A 12032-nucleotide genomic window follows, 5' to 3' on the forward strand; every position below is an offset into this window, starting at 1 on the left:
GGGGGGAAGCGAGCCCAGCCCCCACGGCTTATGGCTGCAGCTCAGCTCTGCCATCGCCCCCGGGGGCGATGCCCGGGATGGGAGAAGCCCCCCGGGGTCAGCCCGGCTGGTGGGGGGGGGGTCCGGTCCCGTTTGCCCCTCCCCCACCGGGGTAAGGCGGGGGGGGGGGCGGCTCCAGGGTGGGGGGGGTTACAGGGGGCCGGGGGTCCAAGCGTGTGTCTGTGTGTCCGTGTCGTCCCCCCCCCCGGGACCCGCCGTGCCCCGGTTTGGGGGGGGGGGGGGGGGCAAGCCCCGGGGGCGGCACCGGCGCGTGGCGGGGGGAGGGGCTGGCGGCCGCCCGGTGCCCACGTGGTTTCGCGGTGTCTCCGGAGCGGAAGAAACGGCGGCCGGGGCTGCGGCGGGGGGGGGGGACCGGCACCGGCACCGGCACCGGCACCGGCACCGGCACCGGCACCGGCCGGGGCGGGGAAGGAGCCGCATCCCGGCGGGCACCGCCGCATCGCATCGCCGGTGAGTGCGGGGCCTGGGCCGGTGAAGAAGAAGAGGAGGAGGAGGAGGAGGAGGAGGAGGAGGAAGGGGGGGGGGGGCGGTGTGGAACCGGGCCGCCCCCGCCCTACCCGGGCCTGCCTCCTCCCGCCCCATCGCCTCCCGTTTCTGCCCCCCCCGCACCCGCGGCTCCATCCCCGGTTCCGCCCCGGACCCCTCCTTGCTCCTCCGACCCCCCCCCCGGGGTGTTGCGGCACCGGGCCGGGCCGGGGACGCTCGGGGTGGGTTTACCGGAGACACCGGGGCTGCAGCAGGCCGGCCTCACCCCCCCACCCCCCCCCCAATCCCTCCCAAACCGGTGCCCGCGACCCCCCCCACCCCGGGCTCACCCACCTTCCCCCGACCCCGGGGTCGGGGGGCACGATCGCTCCCGACCCCCTTTACACCCCGGTTTGCACCCCGACCACGGCATCGCACTCCCTGCTCCCCCCCCCCCGCCAGCAGCAGGGAAAGCACCCAGGGAGGTTATAGCAATGAGGAGGGGGCTTATCCCAGTCGCAGACCCCCCCCCCAGGCTCTGGGGGAGGCTGCACTGGGCTGCACTGGGCTGCACTGGAGCTCAGTCCTACTAAGTGCATCCTCCCAGATGCACCCCCCCCAAGTAGGGTTGTGTTGAGGGGCCAGGTAGCTGCACGGTGCCTCCCCCCCCCCCCAAATGCCAACTGGGTGCCGGCATCCCGGTGGCATCCACTGCCCGGTACGGCCCGTTCCCGTCTCCATCCCCGCTGCTGCGCCGGGGCGGTGAGCTGCCTCTTGCCGGCCGAGCCTTCCCGCAACGTCCCGGTGCCGGGGAGCTGCAGCCCCGTTTTTGTTCTTTTTTAAAGGCATTTGTAGGCCTCGAGGAGGGGCTGACCGCTGGGAACGTGGAGGGGAGCGTAGCTGGTACGGTGCCGTGGAGACCTCCGCCGTTGCCCCTGGAGCCTAATGATAGCGCCGCCATCTCCCGCTGACCCTCTCGTGGCTGATCTCCCGAGCGCCTGCCCACCGCGGCTCCCTGCCTGCGCTGCCGACGCCTGAGACACGCGTGCCTGCGCCGCAGCCCTGCCCAGCCCGCACCGACTCGCCCCGCGCCCGGGGCCCGCTGCAAGGCAGGTGTCACAGTATGCTAAAGATGGGGAAACTGAGGCACGGTTTGGGGAGCGGCAGGGCCGGGTCGGGGGGACTCTGGGCCAGGCTGTGGGTGCAGAGCTGCTGCCAGGCCCTGCGTGTCAGGGAGGGAGAGGGTCCCATCCCTGCTCAGCACTGGGGGGTCCCCCTCCACCCTGCGTAGGACCCCCAGGCAGGGGTCTGGGCACCCACCGGCCCCACGACTCCTGGAGTCTTGCTTTGAGGGGGTCACCAGGGGTTTGGGGAATCTCATCTTGGCTTAAGGGGGTGCCTCAGTTTCCCCAGGGACGATAATGATGATGATGATGGTGCCCTCCCTGCTCGAGCAGAGGTGTGTCCCCTCCATCACTGCCCTGGGGGGGGACATTTAACGCCCTCACTGGAGGGGACAGAGGAGGGGTTGTGGTGCTGGGGGGGGTTGCCTGCGTTCGGTGCTCCTCGTCCCAGCAGAGGCTGCGACAACCCACCGCTGCCAGACCCCGCCGCGCTGGGGCTGTGGGAGCAGCTGGGGGGGGGTCTGCGCCCCAGGGCGGAGCGGGACTGGGGGTGCCGGTGGGCCAGGCTGGCCCAAGGCTCCAGCAGCGGTTTCGGGGGACCGGGCTGTCCCCCTCCCGTCACCCTGCAGAAATCACCTCCCGCTCCCGGCTTTGCGCTATGAATTATTTGTGCGGCGGTGGTTCCCGGGTGTCTGCCCGAGCCAGCGAGGCCGCGTTGTGGCCAGCAGCCACCCCGGTGCCCGTGGGGTCCCCAGCCGGGACGAGGGGACAGTGCCAAAGCACCGTGTGTGCGTGCCGGGGCTCAGCACCGCAGTCACTGCCTCCTCACCGGTTTGAGATGTGTTTTCCCCACCGGGCTGGCTGCGCCAAATAGCCGGGGGGCAGTGGCAGAGCCACCAGTGGCAGCGGCTTTTGGGAGCCTCGACCGCTCAAAATCCTCATACCGGGGACAAATCCCGCAGCACCGGGCGGTGCGGCAGAGCGGCTTGGGCAGGATCAGGCCGGGTTGGGGACCGTGCCGTGAGAGGCAGGTGGCTCCCCGGGGGGTGAGCGGCAGCACCGGTATATAGGGCACGGTGCGGGCTGCGTGCCGCCGCGGAGGCGTGGGAGGGTGGGAAGCAGCTCGCGTGCGGGGTGGGAGGCAGCGGCACCGGCCGCTATTTCTGGCACTTGCTCCCCGGGGGGGACACGGGGAAAGTCACCGCGTCCCCCCGGGGATGCTCTACCAGGGATGCTCTCTGCCGTCCTGGCTGCCGGCCTTATCCCGAGCAGTGATGGCTGTGGTTGTGGGGGGCTGTTGGGACCCCTGTTTCCCCCCACCTTTACCCGGTGGGGGCAGAGGCGATTGCCTGGCCGGTGTCCCTCCGCCACCCCGGGGGACGCTGCGGGGTTGGAGCTGCTGCCGGTGGCGGCTCCCGGGATTGTCCTTCCTCCGTCGCCCTTTGCCGTTGGGACGTGCCAAGCCCCTGCAGACCCCGCTCTGTCCCCAGGACTTGGCCAGGCTCGGGGGGGGCTAATCCACAGCTCCCCCTGACCCAGACCAGATCCTGCACCCAACGTCCCTGCAGCCCAGCCTGCTCCGGGGGCTTCGGGGTGCCCCTGGCTGGGTTCATCCCTGCCACGGTGTCACCGGTGGCTGTCTGTCTGTCTGTCCCCCGTCTCCATCCCAGGCAGGACATGGACTCCATGTTCGAGGACGACATCAGTATCCTGACGCAGGAGGCGCTGGGGCCGGACGAGGACTGGCTCGACAGCCCCAACACCGACCTCTCGGGAGAGATGTGCTCGGCCTCCCACTTTGCCCTCATCACTGCCTACGACGACATCAAGAACCGGCTGACGGGCTTGGAGAGGGAGAACTCCACGCTCAAGCGCCGGCTCAAGATGTACGAGGTCAAGGTGAGGAGCTTAGGGGGGACCGGGATTTTGGGGGGGGGGCGTCACTGGGCCGGGGGTCCCTGCTGACGCCTCTGCCCCATGGCCACAGTACCCGCTGATCGGCGAGTTCGGGGAAGAGCACATCTTCTCCCTCTACGAGGCCAAGGAGACGTCACTGCTCAAGAGCGAGAAGGCGTCGCTGCAGCAGCAGCTCAACCAGTTCCAGCACGAGGTGAGCGGGGCCGGTGGGACCGGGGGACGTGGGGGGTCCCTGAGCCGCCCACCCACCCCTGCCTGCCTCCCCGGCAGCTGCAGAAAAGCAAAGAGCGGGAAGAGCAGCTGGAGGAGATGATCCAGGCCTACGAGAAGCTGTGCGTGGAGAAAGCTGACCTGGAGACCGAGCTGGGCGAGATGGTGGGTGCCAGCGGGGACCGGTGCCTGGGGACGTCGGGGACCCCTTCCCCGCTCTGTGACAGCAAAGCAGATTGTTTCTCCATCCCGTGGGGCTGAAGACTCGGTGGGGATGCAAGGCTGGGGGGGCCATGGCTGCTTCACCCCTGTTATGATCACATCAGGGGTTATAGCGATGCACATGGCTCGGCTTTATCCCCGTCTCTTCCCACTCCCACTATGCCAAGGGATGCTCCCAGCTCCGGCACAGCGCGTGTCCCTGTCCTGGCACCACATTCCCGGCGTCAACCGGGCATCCCTGGCTTCCCTCGCCCCATCTGGCACGATGCTGGGGTGCCCACCCCACCGTGCCACCCTCTTCTGGGCTGGCCACGTGCTGGGGACAGATCCCATCACCCTGCCACGACGGCTGCCGGCGACGTGGGGACCCCAAGTGCCGGGTCTGCCTGTCAGGGGTTGGGGGGGTGCAGGATGAACCCCACGGAAGGGGTGCGGGGCTCAGCCCTCTCCCCCCGGCAGCGGGCGCTGGTGGAGACGCACCTGAGCCGCATCCGGAGCCTGGAGCAGCAGCTACGGCAGCGCGACGCCGGCACCTTCCCCGGGCTGGGTGCTCCGTTGCCGGGCCAGGACGTGCCTTTCCTCGCCCTGCACCCCAACCCTGGCTTGACCCACGGTGAGCTTGCCCCCCTCCCCACCCCATGGGACCCCCAACTCCGGCGGGGTGGCCCGGGCACCGTGCCGGGGGCTGAGCCGTGCTTTGCCCGCAGTGCTGGAACGTGCCGGGGGCTGGCAGAGCCGGGGGCTGGAGGCGACGGGGCGGCTGGAGGCCGAATTGGAGGCGGCACGGCAGGAGACCCAGCGCGCCCAGCACCGCGAGGAGCATCTCAAGGCTGAGTGCGAGCGGCTGCAGGCGGAGCTGAAGCACCTGCAGGACACCAGGGAGCAGGTACGGGGCAGGATCCGGCCGTGTGGGACACCCCCCCCCCCCCCCCGCATCGCCGGTGGGTGGGGGTCTGGGTGCTGATGGGATGTCTGCTCTCCCCAGGACCAGTCGGAGCGGGATATGGCCTGGGTGAAGAAGGTGGGAGACGACCAGTAAGTGCCGGGGTGGACTGGGGCGAGGGCTGGGTTGCGGTGGGGGGGGGGGTCCCCACCCTGGCAGGGAGGGATGGGGGCACGCGGGACTCTCTGCGGGGGCTTCACGTCCAGGGTGTCCTTGGGGGACGGAATGTCCCTTTGGGCAGGGTCCTTGGGGGGTTTCCCCCATTGAAGTGCTGCAGGCAGGTGGGATCCTGCACCCCAAAAGCACCCACTGCACCCCCAGGACTTTGAACTGGGCTCCAGACACGGGGTGGCCACGAGTCCAGTGTCCGGCACCGTACAGACTGCGCGGTGCCATCTCGGTGAGTGTGCCGCTGCCTCCAGAGGGCACTGATGGCTTATGGCTGCCGTGCAGCACCCGGCAATCACCGTACAGCACCCAGCCACGCCACGCAGCCGTGCCAGGCTGTGGGACACCGGACTGCGGCACGTCCAGGCTGCTCAGAACCACTGGCTGCCCCTCGTCCGACTCTGCCAGAGTATTCCTTTGTTTTGTAATGGTGTAACTGGGTGCGGAGCCGTCGCGGTGCTGGTGCTGGCAGACCCTCCTCCGGCCCTCGCGCCTCTTCCCGGTCTCCCCCTCGCTACGGCCGTGAGCTCTGGGGGCTCCGTCAGGGCACCCCTGGGCACTGCTTGGTGCTGGGACGGTGACTGAGCACCTCGGATTTGGGGGTTTGGGATGAGACACCCCCAAATCTGGAGAGGGTTGATAGGAACTGGGGGAGACGGCATGGCTGGGCCAGGGCAGGACCCCTTAACTCTCCCCGGGCGACCCTGGCATCGAGGTGGGCAAAGCAGCTCCGGGCTGGTGCTGAGACTTTTCCCCTAAAAGCAGCCGCCCGTAACCTGTTTAATTAGGCAACGGCCTCGTTACCCCGCTGTCCTCGCCCTTTCAGCCTCACGCATGCGGGGCTGCCGGGATGCGGCAGCGGGACTTCGCACCCGTGTCCCCCCCCCTTGCGTGTGTCCCCCCCAATACTGTGATGCCGGGCAGGACACGCCGGGCTGGCATCGCGGCTCCTCCGGGCACGTCGGGCTGTGCCGGGCGGTGATGCGCCGGGGCCGGCAGCCTGTGCCAAGCTGTGGACAGATAAAAGGTGACGCGTGGGGACTGGCCCGGCACGGGGCTGGGAGGGTGCTGGAGGGGTAGGGGGGGTCCCCCCTCCTTTTTCCTGAGGTGTTGGATGTTTTTGCCGCTTCTTGTCTCCCCGGCGTAAATCAGTGCGTGGGGCTCAGGGGGGGCCGGCCGCATCCACGCTGGCATCCCTGGGGGCTGCGACCGGGTGGCTGCTGCCCCGTCTCTGCCACGCATCCCGGGGGGGTCCGTCGATAACCCTCCCCATGCTTTCCCCCCACTAATTCACTTTATTTTTCACAAAGCTCAGCCCCACCGTGGCCGGGTTCCCCTTCTCCCTGTCCCTCTGCCCGCAATATCCAGCCCCCCCCAGAAAATAAAACTCCAAATATATGTATTAACATCTCCCCAAGCCACCTTGTTTTTAAGCCTGACTTCCCCAAGTCAAGGTGGGGAAACTGAGGCACGCCTGGCTCCTCACCCCTCACCCCCAGACTTGGGGGCGTCTTACCCCCCTTCCCAAGCACAGTCTTTCCCTCCCTGGTCTTTTCTTGTAAATACTGCTCTTTTTTTGTAACCTGCTCTTCTCCACCACTTTTTTGGCATGAAAGGTGCCTTATCGGCGCTTTCCATCTCCGGGTGACTTTTCTGGCTGGCTTTTGCCAAATTAGTCAGCATGCCGCTGCGGCATGAGCGGGGCGGGGGTCCCTCCAGCCCCTTCTTTTTCTTTTTTTTTTTTTTTTCTGTTTCTTTTCTTGGTTTTATCCTTTTTTCTTTTTTTTTGGTCATTTCTGAGGTCAAGGCCATTCCCACTTGTGCTTCCTCGGGAAGGGGCTGGGGAAAAGCTGGGATCCAAATCATGAGAAAAGCCCCTGGGGGGGGAGCAGGGTGGGGGGTACCGGGGGACGGAGGGTGCTGGAAAGCTGCAGGGCTGGGGGCAGCTTTGCAGGATCCGTCCCCAGGATACCCCTACCAACATGCAGGGGTGACGCAGTGCCAAAAGCTGGGGTTGCTGGGTGCAGGCGGGTTGGAGCACCCCCCCCGCCCCGCCAGCCCCGTGCCCTCTCGCTGCCCTGCCGCTGACACCGTTTTGGTGGGATTTTGTGGGTTTTAACAAATCTTGCACCCATGGGTGCCCGTGCCAGAGCTGCCGCCGTGCTCGCCGCCTCCTTTGTCAATGATGCTTCACTGGCTGCGCTGGGACGTTCCCGTCCCTCCCCCCCCCCCCCCGGCTCCCCCGACCCTGCGGCAAAAGGGGGGGCCCAGCGGCTGCTGGGGTTGTACCCGGCCCCCCACCCCAGCCCACGCTCCCCCCCAGCCCGGCTGCGATGGCAGCTACGCCTGCGGTTCCTGCTTTTATTTCGGTTTTCACCGGCTTCTTGTTTACCAGGTGTGACTTGCTCAAGGTCACCCCTTCCTTCTCACCACCCCCCCTTCTCCATCCCCCCCACCCAGTGGGGGGTCTGTGCCCCGACCAGCACCCACATGCCATGGATTAACTTTTGCCACCGAGGGTGGGGGTCAAGCCCCAGTCCTGGTGGTACGAAAATGCCATCGTGTGCGTGTGTGTCCCCCCGGGTTCCTGGGGACCACGGGGTGCCCGGGGAGTGGGGGGCAGCCCTGCGAGGGATGTGATGTGGTTGGCATATCTCGGGGGGTGATGGGTATCATTTAGTGTGCCGTTGCCCCACCACCAACTGGGACTGTTGCCCCCCTCTGGGTGCCTTTGGGGGAGGTCACTGCACCCCAGCACCCCCCCCATGTGTCCCCAGCCCCTCACTTTGGTGGTCCTGGCTGGGGGTCTCAGCTGTGCTTGGCAGCCTGCTGTCGTCCCCCCCCGGCCACAGCGTCTCTGGCCGGGGACGAAGAAGGGACGCGATGTCGCTTGTCCTGCCAGGACCACGGGGGACCCACGCGGTCCCGCAGGATCCGGCCGCTCCTGCCGGAGCAGCGATGCTCTGCGGTGCTGGGGGCAGCCGGGCAGGCGTGGGCGGTTGGGTTTTCGGTGGCTGTTTTGTTCTCACGGCTTATCTGCTGTTGCGTATCAAAACCCCACAGTTTGGCCTGAAAAAGAGCTTTTTTTTGGGGGGTTGGGGTTGGGGGCACCAAGGCCCCCCACCACCGCCACCTCTCCCCAGCACCAAATCTCCCCAAAAGCCTCGCAGACTGCAGGAGGGACCCGTGGGGCAGGTCCCTGCCCTCCCTCCTCTGCAGGCAGGGGTTCTGGCAGGGTGCCCCGGGTGGGGGCCGGGGGGGGCTGCTCGTCCCCCCCCACCCCACCCCAGCACCGCTCACTCCTCCGCCCCGGTGCTGCGGTTTTGGCGCTTCCTCCCTGCGCCTCAGCGTGACTTTGGGGGGGGGGGGGGCTGCAGTGACCCCCCCACGGGAGTGGCTGAAATTCAGCGGTGGGGCTGGGGGAGCTGGGATCCCCCCCACTTTGGGGAGAGGCTGCAGACTCTGCGCCAGCGTCCCGGGCTCAGAGCTGGGTGCCCACGATGGGTCATGGAGGGGAAACTGAGGCAGGAGAGGTAGGAGCCAGCAGGGCTGCAAGTGTGAGGGGGGGTCTCGGGGGCAGCCGTGTCCGGGGACGTCCCCAGGTGCTCGTGCCCCTGTGGCAGGGCCATGGGGACTCTGGGGACGTGACATGGGGACCCAGCTGGGGAAACGTCTTTTTCTCTTTCTTTATCACTTTCTTTTCTTTTTCTCTCTACTTTTTCTGCTTTTTCCTTCTTCTTTCTCTTTTCCTTCTTCTTTCCTTTTTTCCTTCTTCTTTCCTTTTTTCCTTCTTCTTTCCTTTTTTCCTTCTTCTTTCCTTTTTTCCTTCTTTCTCTCCTTTTTTCCTTCTTTCTCTCCTTCTTTCTTTCTTTTCTTTTTCTCCCCCCCCCCCCATGAGATGACAGGAGGGCGGGCAGGGGCAGACCTGTCGGCTGTTGTTACGAGCGGCATCTCCCGGGTCCCCCGGGGTGTCACAACGGCTCAGCTGAACTCTCCACGCGCGGCGCGGGAGGACGCGCTGAGCCCCCAGCCCCGCGGGGCCCTTGGGAGACGGCTTCTCCCTTCGCATCACCGCAGAGAATATGGGTTTGAAAAGTGACACCGAAGTTGGGGAAGAATTGATGACTTTGTCAGGGCCCCCAAGAGCTGGGGGGGGGGGGGGAGTGTGGCACCCACCTCGCTCCCACTCCCAACTGCTCCTGCTGCACGGGGCGCCTGCAGGTACGATGCCAGGCGGTGCGTGGCCACAACTTTTCCCTTTTGAATTAAAAACCTGAATTTGGGTTAGATTTGGGTGCGCCCCACAGCACGGCGTGGCAGGGGGCCCCCCCCCTCCCCGGCCGGGGGACCGGGAATGTTTCGCCCTCGGTGACGCTTCGTCCCTGCCGCAGGGTGAACCTGGCGCTGGCCTACACGGAGCTGACGGAGGAGCTGTGCCGCCTGAGGAACCTCAGCTCCCTGCAGAGCCAGATCCTCCGCGCCCTGCTGCAGGAGAAGAGCCTCAACGGTGGTAAGGGGGGAGCCGGGGCTGAAACCCATGGCTAAATGGGGCTGGGATGCAAAAAATGGGGAGACCATGCTGGCTGCCCTCATCCTCCAGCTGGTGCTGAGCTCCTGCATGTGTGCGTCCCGGGGAGCATCCGTCCCGGGGAGCATCCATCCCGGAGAGCATCCCTCCCCAGGAGCATCCCTCCTGCCGGGGTTCCCCACGGCCGCATCCCCGCATCCATGTGGGATGCACATGGGTGATGAGGGATATTTTCCGTGCCACCGAACTGACGGGGGTGTATTTTCTGTGCTCCCCGTCCTGTCCCGTTTTGCTTTGCAGGCCAACGCCACTCCCCACTCTCCCAGTGCCATTCCCCAGCCCAGCAGCGTCGCTCGCCCGCCCCGCAGTGCCCCTCGCCCGCTCCGCCGGGGCGTTCGCCAGCACCCCAGTGCCAGTCGCCAGCGCTGCAACGGCGTTCGCCGGGACCCCCCAGCCAGTCGCCGGCCCAGCAGCGTCGCTCGCCAGCCCCCGGCCCCTGCCAGTCCCCTGCCCAGCAGCGCCGGTCCCCAGTCCCCCCCTCCAGCCAGTCGCCCGCCCAGCAGCGCCGGTCCCCAGCCCCGCCACCCTGCCCGTCCCCGGCCTCGGCGTCACCGCACCGGCTGCCCGGCGAGAGGATGGAGCTGGGTTACGCCAAACCCTCCAGCCGCCACATCAAAGCCGGCTTCCAGGGTCGTCGCAGCTACTCGGAGGTGAGCAACGTGGCCCTGTACCAGCAGAGCCGCTCGCTCTGGCTCCAGCCCGAAGCCTCGACGCTTCCCAAGCACCGGCCCTACGGCGAGGTGTACCTGGGGGGCACGGGGTCCCCGCTGAGCGCCCGCGAGCCCTTCGAGGAGCACGTGCGCTTCGAGAAGCAATCGTCGGATGAAGAGGAGTGGGCCTTGCCCAGTCCCCCCAGCCCCGAAGCGGGGGCTATCCGCTGCGCCTCCTTCTGCGCCGGCTTCCCCGACGCCGATGCCGTGCACCGGACGGCCGCTGCCTACGCCCGGGCAGAGCACGCTCAGTCCTGGCCCTCGATCAACGTAAGCGGGACCCCGCCGGGGATGTGTTGCGGTGGGTTGGGTGGGGGGAGAAGCAAGGGAAACCCCACCACCACGACCACCACCACAGTGCAGGCAGGGCGTGCCTCAGTTTCCCCATTTCTGACCGGCTGCGCGGCATCTGAGTTTGCACCCAGTGGCGGGAGGGTAACGGGGAGGAGGGGGGGGTCCGTGGCCCCCAGGAGAAGGCAGTGGTGGGCTCAACACCGCCTTGTGCCCCCGCAGCTGCTGCTGGAGACGGTGGACTCGGAGGTGCGGAGCTGCCCGCTGTGCCAGCTGGCTTTCCCCATCGGCTACCCGGACGATGCCCTGGTGAAGCACATCGACTCGCACCTGGAGAACAGCAAGATCTGAGCCTTCCCCCGCCTCCCCGATCTTTGGATGCTGCATGAAAACACACCAGGAGCGACACGGCTCCCAAAATACCTCCAAGTCTTCAGTAGCTACAGAAAGACTGAGCCCCCCCTGCCAACCCACCCCAGAGCCCCCCCGGCCCCCCATAAGTGGGTTCCTCTGCTCCCGCCTCGCCGTGTCCCGGCATCCGCCCTGGGTTCGGATGCTCAAATGGGGGCACCGGGATAACGCCGTCCCGGGTGGCGGCTGGAGGGGACCCGTCTGCGCCCTTGGGTGTCATCTGCACCCTTGGGTGTTGCTGCTTGATCTCAGGGAGGATTCGAGGGGCCGGGTCCTGGATCTGGCCCCCAGGAAGCAGGTGAAGGGAAGGGGCTGCCCCTTCCCCGGCTCCTTGGGTCAGAGTTGGGTTTGGGGGGGGTTGGAGGGGGGGCCAGCTGCTTATTCTCGGTCCCCTTCACCTCATCCCACTGGTTCAAGCATCTTTCCACTCTTTTATGTTAAAAGCATCCCCCCCTCCAATTTCTACCCCCCCTCCCCACAAAGATGCTGCTGAGAAATGAACCCCGAGGTGCAGCATGGACCCCCCCCCTCCATTGCACTGAGCTCCACAACCCGGGGGCTCTCCCCAACCCTGACCCCCCCAGCATAGGGACAGCGCAGCCCCCCAGCAGCCCCCCACCACTGGCCCCCCTGCTTTAGCCCGGGGCTGCAGGTGGCTGCTCACCCCAAGCCCCCCGCCCCCAACCCATCACCCCCATCCCCCTCACGTTCAATCTACCTCAAAGCTGCTGGCAGAGGGGGGGTCCACAGCACCATTCCCCTCCCCGCCGAGCCACTCCGCGCTGCATGTCCCCCCCCGTGCCACGGCGCGAACCCCCCGCCACCCACCCCCAAAGGCTCGGCTGGGTGCAGCCCCCCCCTTCCCCACTGCACCGGGACCTCTGGGTGGAGGGACCCGCGCTCTCTGCAACGCCACCGACTCC

The 12032-nt window shown here is 67.1% G+C and overlaps 1 protein-coding gene across 2 annotated transcripts; it reads left to right on the plus strand.

Moving 5' to 3' along the window:
• The first annotated feature begins 363 nt into the window (after positions 1-363).
• Positions 364-12032, plus strand: TBKBP1 (TBK1 binding protein 1). Of its 2 annotated transcripts, none has more exons than XM_069786476.1 (11): positions 364-510; positions 1371-1638; positions 3324-3548; positions 3637-3759; positions 3843-3941; positions 4458-4611; positions 4706-4884; positions 4984-5033; positions 9501-9619; positions 9938-10677; positions 10921-12032. In XM_069786476.1, exons 3-11 carry the CDS (start codon positions 3327-3329, stop codon positions 11047-11049), a joined length of 1815 nt encoding a protein of 604 aa, XP_069642577.1. In that variant the 5' UTR covers positions 364-510; positions 1371-1638; positions 3324-3326; the 3' UTR covers positions 11050-12032. The 2 variants fall into 2 exon arrangements, with proteins under 2 accessions (XP_069642577.1, XP_069642576.1); XM_069786475.1 differs by having other exon boundaries at positions 365-510; positions 3837-3941; positions 10921-12030.

Source organism: Haliaeetus albicilla, chromosome 7, assembly GCF_947461875.1.
Source record: "Haliaeetus albicilla chromosome 7, bHalAlb1.1, whole genome shotgun sequence".
NCBI classification, from domain to species: Eukaryota; Metazoa; Chordata; class Aves; order Accipitriformes; family Accipitridae; genus Haliaeetus; species Haliaeetus albicilla.

Bases quoted from the DNA above. Each gene is read 5' to 3' on its own strand.
- TBKBP1 (XM_069786475.1), top strand. From the start codon at position 3,327: ATGGACTCCATGTTCGAGGACGACATCAGTATCCTGACGCAGGAGGCG. The intron at 3,760-3,836 runs GTGAGCGGGGCC...CCTCCCCGGCAG, and splicing joins TCAACCAGTTCCAGCACGAG to CTGCAGAAAAGCAAAGAGCG. The intron at 4,612-4,705 runs GTGAGCTTGCCC...CTTTGCCCGCAG, and splicing joins CAACCCTGGCTTGACCCACG to TGCTGGAACGTGCCGGGGGC.